Source organism: Leptonychotes weddellii, chromosome 15, assembly GCF_054177405.1.
Source record: "Leptonychotes weddellii isolate Sample4059 chromosome 15, ASM5417740v2, whole genome shotgun sequence".
In the NCBI taxonomy this organism is placed as follows: Eukaryota; Metazoa; Chordata; class Mammalia; order Carnivora; family Phocidae; genus Leptonychotes; species Leptonychotes weddellii.
In genome coordinates this window covers 1579725-1587612 of record NC_138383.1, presented here as the reverse complement: position 1 = coordinate 1587612, position 7888 = coordinate 1579725, and the positions used below count along the sequence as shown (strand labels likewise).

At 63.2% G+C, this 7888-nt stretch overlaps 1 protein-coding gene across 5 annotated transcripts in view; it reads left to right on the top strand.

Moving 5' to 3' along the window:
• BAIAP2 (BAR/IMD domain containing adaptor protein 2) overlaps positions 1-7888 on the top strand; it is a 66786-nt gene that overhangs the window by 34728 nt on the left and 24170 nt on the right. For all 5 annotated transcript variants that reach the window (XR_014140337.1, XR_014140336.1, XM_081804309.1 and 2 more), the window contains exons 4-6: positions 4728-4789; positions 5513-5584; positions 6179-6316. Coding sequence is in view for 3 of the 5 variants with exons in the window: in XM_081804309.1 (XP_081660435.1) it covers positions 4728-4789; positions 5513-5584; positions 6179-6316 (272 nt within the window). In the remaining 2 variants the exon portion in view is untranslated. The remainder of the gene's footprint in view (positions 1-4727; positions 4790-5512; positions 5585-6178; positions 6317-7888) is intronic.

Genomic DNA, 7888 nt, shown 5'->3' with positions numbered 1-7888 from the left:
GTCCGTGTTTGCACGTGTGTGCATGCCTGAGCATGTGCGCACACGTGTATCTGTGTGTGTCCCTGCATTTGTGTGTGTGCATATGCCTGAGCGTGTGTGCACACGTGTGCCTGTGTGTGTCCATGCCTGAGCGTGTGTGCACACGTGTGCCTGTGTGTGTCCATGCCTGAGCGTGTGTGCACACGTGTGCCTGTGTATGTGTGTGTGCATATACATACATGAGTGTGTTTTGTGTGTACACGGATGCACATACGTGTGTGGGCTGGCTGCCTGGCCCCTGCTTCTCCCGGGGGACGGGCGTTGCTATGTGTACACTAAACATGTTTGAGGTTGCAGGGAGCACCTGAAACATTAAAACCCTGAGCTGAGGGGTGTGCAGTGGCGGTGACTCACTGCTGACCTGGCTGCTTGACCGGCAGGGTAAACACTCGGCAGGAGGGTTGGAGAGGACATGGCCTCTGATTCAGATGCCTCCGTGTTTTGGACACTGTTGAGTCCTGCGTGAAGCCTGTGGCGTGCATGTGGGCCTCTTCTCTTCTCTCGTCCGTGCTCCCGGTGGCCTTTACCCCTTCCTCACCCGCAAATCCTCCTCCACACCTGTGAGCTGTTGAGCCTGTGTGGTCCCCTGGCTCCAACCTAGCCACCAGGCCTCAGGGTTTTCTGACTCACTAGGCCCATGTGTGGCAGGGGCTGCCCTCCCATGCCCGCTGTGCCCTGGATGTGGGCACCTGCCGCCTGGCACCCCTCTATTGACACTCTTTGGAGCCCTGGCGGTTCTTTCAGGTGGTGGTTCTCGGGCAGAGTTATCCCGCCCATCTGCTGTTTGTTCTGGCAAGGCTGAGTCTGAGCTGCTATTTTAAACCCAGTTTTTCAAGTTTAGGACCTGTCTGAGCTATGAACCCAAGACACGGATTCCCCTGGGCCTATGTATCTGCACTCAGTGGAGGCCAGGGGACAGCCTGTGGCCTCCTTCCAGGGAGGGGGTCCCCACTCCGTGCTGTCCCTAACGTGGGAGAGATGGGGTGGAGAGAGTCATGGAACCCAAAATTCAGACACAGCCCTGGCCAGCTCACTGGCGCTCAGGACCTTCCCGAGCTTGCCTTCTGGACCCGGAAAGCATGGTGGAGGAGACAAGTGAGCGTTGGTGCAGACGCCTGGGGCTCTCTCTTATTTCTCGGGGAGTGGGACTTGGGGGGCAGCCCTGCCCTTGCCCCCTGCAGCCAGCTCAGTGCGCCCAGCAGCGCTCCAGGGGTCCAGTGCCTGGCAGGGGCTCGTTCATCCACCTACCACCACCTCGCATGGTTCGTGAGCATATGGTTTCTAGCAGCTGCTTGTAAAACGCAGTTTAAAAATTGCCTGCGTGGGCTGGATGTGCAGCCACGGGTTTGCAGCTTAGAGCTGAGTGTGCGCACGGGCTGTGTGACCGACAGCACGGCCATGGGCCGGCGGCGGGGGGGAGGCGGGCCTGTCAGTGCGGGCAGTGGCCGGGGGAGATGCCGGGGTGCTCTGAGCATGTCGGCAGCGGGGCGCAGTGGCCACGGTTCCTCACGAAGCTTCACGAAGCACCTTTCTGGATGTCAGGAACTCCTTTCCTAAATTTAGGAATTGTTCTTCACCGGCGTTCTTACTGTTTTCAAACGTTCTTCTTGAGCTAGTTGTGCACAGACATTTCAGGAATTACGTGTTTTTCGTTTGATCTTGATGTTGACTTACCGTTTTGGGGTCCAAAGCGTGGCCGATGCCGTGGGTGCTGCTCTGGTGGGGAGACGGTGCTGGACCACGGCTTGCTTGTGTCGGACTCACGGACTTGGTGGCCCTCGCGAGGGCTGTGGGGGCAGAGGGTGGGTGTATGAGGGCCATGCCCACCAGGCCGTGTTCTCGGGCTCTTCCCCACGCTGGCGGGACCTCGTGCCCTGTGAGCACTGCCCCCCTTGGCCTCAGTTTAACCGATTCCCACATGCCCTTGGGCAGAGAGCCGGAAGGTGGGTCCAGGGCCCCCTGACACAGGTAGACCCCCGTGTCACAAACAAGACCTCAGACATTTTCCCCACCCCAGAGTGGTGGGTGTTTGTCCTGGGAGAGTTCCGGAATACCAAAAGCACAGAGTAGCAGAATCAAGTTGAAGCTGCCGCTCTTGGGTCTTAGACGGATTCTGAGCATTGGAGCTCGGACCTGTGGGTCTGGGTCTGCTCTGGGCGCCACTCCGGCTCCACGGGACGCGTCCCCGCCGCACACACCAGGGCGGGGGTCAGAAAGTCCGAGGCAGCCCCCAGCTGTCTCACCCCAAGCAGGTGCTGGTGGGGCTCGAGGTCTGTCATTGGCAGGGTGGCGGCAGCCTGGCCTTGTCCCTGGGACCACCCTGGCTACTCGCTCCTGTTTGTCTCAGTGGCTTCCTTCCCGCCAAGGCCGGCAGCCGGGCCCTTTCGTGTCACCTCGTATCCCCTGTCATTCTTGGGCTCTGCCCTGACACATCAGACCCCCAGAGTCAGGATTGGGTAGGAGGACGGTCGAGGCCAGGGCAGACTCGATCTCTCCTGCAGGGACCGGTCAACTCATCTCCCCGCCCCACGTGCGGTTGCCCACCGACCACACGTGGTCACAGCTCCGACCCGACCACGGGAAGCCACGGCAGAGGCAGGGCCTGCTTCCCAGGGCCGTCCGTGCTTGTCCTGTTCCCTGTTGCAGCGCCGTCAGGCCCGAGGTCAGGCCCGCATCTGGAGCAGGTGCAGGAGTAGCTTCGGGAGCTCAGGGCGCTGACGGGCATTCCCCGCTGTGGTTCTGACATGGGCATCTGTGGCAATTCCGCCATGCGATGCGCTCAGCACACCGAGTTAGGTGGTTTGTGCCCCGGGAGCTCCCGGGGTCTGCCCCTGCTCGTGCGTGTCCCCTCTCTCAGACTCCCGGGTGGGACGCAGCCAGCCCCTGGGCTGCCTGTGTCCACGGGGCCACAGCAGACTGCCTGAGGGAGGCGCGTGCGCACACACTCCCGCTCACACCCACACACACTCACACGCCATGATGGTGGCACTGGGCCTGCCCACAGGCCGGGCCCCGGGGGTCTGTGCTTACCCGAGTGGCAGGCCTGAGGGCGTCTCTGCACCAGATGGGCTCAAGGCTGGCTGAGGAGGACGGACACGTCAGCCTTGCACGGCCTGTGGCGGGACAGTAGGGTCCCAGCCGCCAGCTGAGTCGGCTCCTTGGGACATGCTGAGTCCCTTTCCCTCCCCCGTCCCGACAGAAATCTGGGGCAGAGCAGGTGTTTGGGGACATGTCCAGTGACACTGAGAATCAGATGGCAGAGCTCGGGGCCCTGCAGGGCGGGGTTCTGCTGGCTCAGGTGGAGCCTGGCAGACCCCAAGGCCCTGCTGACCGACAGGTCCGTGGCACGGTCACAGCCGAGGCTCAGCGTGTCCCGTGGGCGTCACAGAACAGCCAGTCACCAGGAGAAGTGGACCTCCCCAGAACCCCGTGTTGCTTCTGGGAGGGAAAGTGACCCTGGTGAGGCCATCCATGCGGCTGGCAGGCATTGCCACCCCATCAGGGTGCAAGGGCCGTGGGACCTTGTTCCCATTTCTAGCTGGCCTTGCTGGGGGCCAGGATACCCCTCGTACTGCCCCCCGAAAGTGTCTCTGGGTCACGTGGCCCAGGGGTGAGTAGGGAGGGCGTGCTGGGGCAGGCAGCACTGCAGGGGCGGGGCTTGTTCCCTCGAGGGCAGAGGGGTCCCCTGCTCCGTCGTGTCCGCAGCATGTGCACGGCATTTGCTTGGGGAATGGCGCCAAGCGAATACTCGCCATTCGGATGAATGCAGCCAGGCTGCCCATTCCAGCTCTTCTCTCCGCACTCGAGGAGACAGAGCTGTTTGCCCTGGGGAGGGGGTCCTTCACCCTAGTGCTGCAGGGCTGCTGGGCGGCCCTGAGGGTCTCGGGGGGCAGGTGTCCTTGAGTGGCCTCTGGCCTAGAGCTTCTGTTCCCTGGACCCTGACTTGGGGGTGACCATGCTGGTGTTGCGAGCTGTGTGGTGACCCTCCCGCCACGACCACAACCTGAAACGCTGTGCACCTGCTGGTCCCAGTGACCACGCTTCAGGATGGCAACTGTGTGGAACCTTCTGGAGCCTTGGGAGGAGGAAAACCGAGGCTGAGCCCTCCCCCCGTCCCTGCTCTGGAAAAGATGCTTGCAGAGCTGTGCCTGGCGCTCCCGTTGTCCCTAGAGGCCCTCGGCGAGGCCAGCCTGGCGCTGTGCACCTCAGGAGCCTCCTCGGGTCCCTCACCTCTGGGGCCCGCAGCCAGGTCTTATCTTGGCCCCACATAACTCACATGGAGGGCATGGGTGGTGGGTTTGTTGGGCCCCGGTGCCGCCTGGGCCCAGAGTGGGTGGGCCGGCCATGGTTGGCAGCTACGTGTGGGAGCGGGACGCGGGGTAAGATGTACGTGTGCTCATGGCCTTGCTCATGGGCTTGAGATGTGCAAAGGGGCTCCCAGCTTGCCTGTCATGAACCTCAGCTCTTACCCCACCACCCCCAAAGTCGCCCAGTGGCATCCCTTGTCATTCTAGAATTTTCCATCTTGTCTTGGTGTCAACAGAAGAAACAGTGTTCTCTCCCCTGCCCCCGGTGCACCTTTGTCTGCTGGTCACCCGCTCCCCAGCCACGGGAGGGTGGAGGGGCCATAGCACAGAGTACTTAACTTTTCTCTCCTTCCCCTCTTCCCCACCTTCCTACCTTTCCAGGAGACGTTCTCTTTCAGATGGCCGAAGTCCACAGGCAGATTCAGAATCAGTTGGAAGAGATGGTGAGGCTCCTGGGGAGGAAGGGGCAAATGCAGGGGGGCAGGTCAGTCAGAGGCGAGGAGAAAGCAGGCTGTGTGCTTTGGCCATGTGTCCATTTGGGAACGTTGTGTCATCGTGTGGCTGCACTCAGAAAGATGGGGACAAATCCCAAGCCCGGGACAGAAGTCACATAATGGGGAGGTGACTCATCGTGAGGGCCAAGGACAAACAAGCAGCCAGGAGGAAAGGGCCCAGGCCACACGGGATCTCATACTCCAGGCAGGGACACGGGGTTGCGGGCCTGAGGAGCACACACGTGCTCAGATTCCAGGCCCAGCCAGGACCCAGTAGGTCTAAAGTGAGGGGTCACTCGGGCCCCTCTCAGTTTGCTCGTGTCAGCTTGAGTAATTCTTCAGCGCTGGAGAGCAGATGGGGGATGGTGGGGAGCGGTTTCTGTGTTCGCCCTGGGAAGCGGAGCCCCCGATGGTATCCAAGGCCAGGACGGTCTGACGTCCCCACTGCTGTTCAGCACTCGTTCCTGGAGGCTTCTGGCTCCGGCTCCCCAGGGCCCGCCTGTCTGTGCAGGCTCATTGGCTCAGGGATCAGACGGGCCCCCTGTCCCTCGGGGTGGCTCGTGTCTGGGGCGCTGTGGTGACCATCCACCTCTCCTGGGAGGGCCCTCCCCCACCCGCCTCGTGCCCCGGCCTGCGTCGTGCTCACTGTCCGTGTGTTCTCTCCGTGTCCAGCTGAAGTCTTTCCACAATGAGCTGCTCACACAGCTGGAGCAGAAGGTGGAGCTGGATTCCAGGTACCTGAGCGTAAGTAGCCAACACCTGTCGGGTTGCCCGCACTGCTCCCCCTCACGCTCGGCATCTCCCGGGTGGTCAGCTCGCTGCGAGCCTGCCATCCTGCAGGTTCCCCGGCCCTCCCCATGCCTGCCCGTCTGGGAGTGAGCGCAGCGCGTGGGGGAAGCCGGCTCGTCCAGTGCCTTGCGCACCCAGTTCTGGCACCCCCGCAGCTCGCCACCTTCCGTAGTGACGATGGCACCACGCTGCCCCCCTGCGGAGCCTGCAGACTCCGTCTCTGTGACCTGGAGGCCTTGGTGCCCCGTCCCTATGCCGTCACCTCTCCCCAGGGCCAGAGCGGCCCGAGGTGCTGCCCTCTGTCGGGGTGTGCGACCTGAGCTCATGGGAGGCGCCCTGGCTCTTGGCGGCGGAGGAAGGGGAGAGGCCCAGATTTCGTGTGTGGGACCATGGGCCGCCGCAGGAGGGTGAGGCCTGGGTCGGCCGTGCTCCCCCCTCAGCCTGCAGCCAGGTGTTGCCGGCCGCCCTCGGGGCCGTGCGGGCTGAAGCTGTGCAGAGAGCGGGAAGGGCCATCAGCTTATGGGTCTGTGTGGCGTCTTTGACTCTCAGGCCGCATTGAAGAAATACCAGACGGAGCAAAGGAGCAAGGGTGACGCTCTGGACAAGTGCCAGGCCGAGCTGAAGAAACTCCGCAAGAAGAGCCAGGGCAGCAAAAACCCGCAGAAGTACTCGGACAAGGAGCTGCAGGTAGGACTCGGGCCCGCTGTCATGACTCCGGCGGCCCCTTGAGTGAGCAGTGCCGAGGAAGCATTCCCCTCCCTGGGCCCTCTTGGTGGACCTGGGCAGAGCCGGGCTCTGTTCTCCCGGTGGGTTTGGGGCAGCGAGTACCTCCCATCCTAGAGCCGGCAGATGGCCGGCGTGGGCCTACGGCCCCCCTGCCCTGCTCTCGGAGCCTCGGTGGGGCACTGGAAGGCTTGCTGCCAAAGGAGCGGAGACCCCAAGGACATCTTGCTCTGTCCTCTGGATTCTGCCCCCAGGACTGGGCCCAGACTCCGCAGGCTGACGCTGGCCGGTCAAGTGTCTCAGCGGCCCGAGAGGCACAGGGCACAGGAGGGCGCAGGAGGGGCCCGCCCTGGTGTGGCCTCCCTCACCACTGGGCCCAGCGTTGCAGGCACCGTGTGCGCAACGGACCAGGGATTTGGGACAGCGTGGCCCTAATATACCTGATTCACCCGAACCCCCTGGCCAGTTGACACGGATCAGGCCCACAATACCCGCTGCCTGAGGCCCCCCGTAACTCAGATGAGGAGGAAAGACAAAACAGCTCCCAGCCACTTCGGGGCGAGGGGAGCCCCATGGGGCGGGCACGGGCGTGAGCCCCTCATCTCCTGAGGCCCCACCCTTGGTGCCGGCTGTCAAGTTGGCAAGCCTTGAGGTGCGCCGTGCACCCCGCTCTTCCCCACGTGTTTGCGTCTGCCTACAAGTGCCTCGCGGGCACGCACCCCGCACCCTCCCCTAGTGTGGTGCTGGCGAGCAGCCCACCTGGTGGGGCGCAGGGGCCTGGCAGCAGCAGGTGAGAACTGTCACCCTGCATGCAGAGCACCACGGCCTAGTGAGGGGAGCGGAGGTGCTGGTCGTCCGGGGCAGCGGTGGAACAGCGCCCGCCATTCTCAGCGTGACTTGCCCTTGTCAGGCGCGTCCTTGCGCCATGCTCTTGGCTCCGTCATGCCCGGTGACTGCCCCTAAGCCGTCACCGCCCTGGAGGCCTGAGCCCCTGAGGCTGTCCGGCGGGGGGCCCTTATAGGCGGAGTCGGATCTAGAAGCGGGCTGTGAGGCTGAGGGGTGGAGAAAGCCACACTTCGCTGGATGTCTCCGTTTCATGTCCCCCCCCAATGTGTTTGTCATTTTGCTCCCTGAAAGCTTGATCATGATTGGCGCCCCCGCCCCCTGGAGACCATGACCCCCCTCGGCACAGCTGTTTGCACCAGAGCTCGCCCTGGGGGGCCCTGGGCTGGTGGGGCGCTGGGGCACCAAGGCCGGCTCGTCCAGGCTTCAGCCACCTGCCAGGTGGGACTGGGAGCCTGCGCACCCCCCCTTGAGGCGCTTTTTTCTTCTCTTGGATTCAGCTTTGAAATACGGTTCACGTGCCATGGAAGGGACACGGGGCGGCTTTGCGTGTGGCCATCTGTATGGCTATGCCGCTGTCCGCACGCTCCATTTTAGAGGGTTTCCAGCACCCCAGAAAGGAAGCCCCTGCCCATCAGCGGGCACCCGTGCCCCCCAGGCAGCCAGTGACCTACCATCCGCGTGTGACTCGGC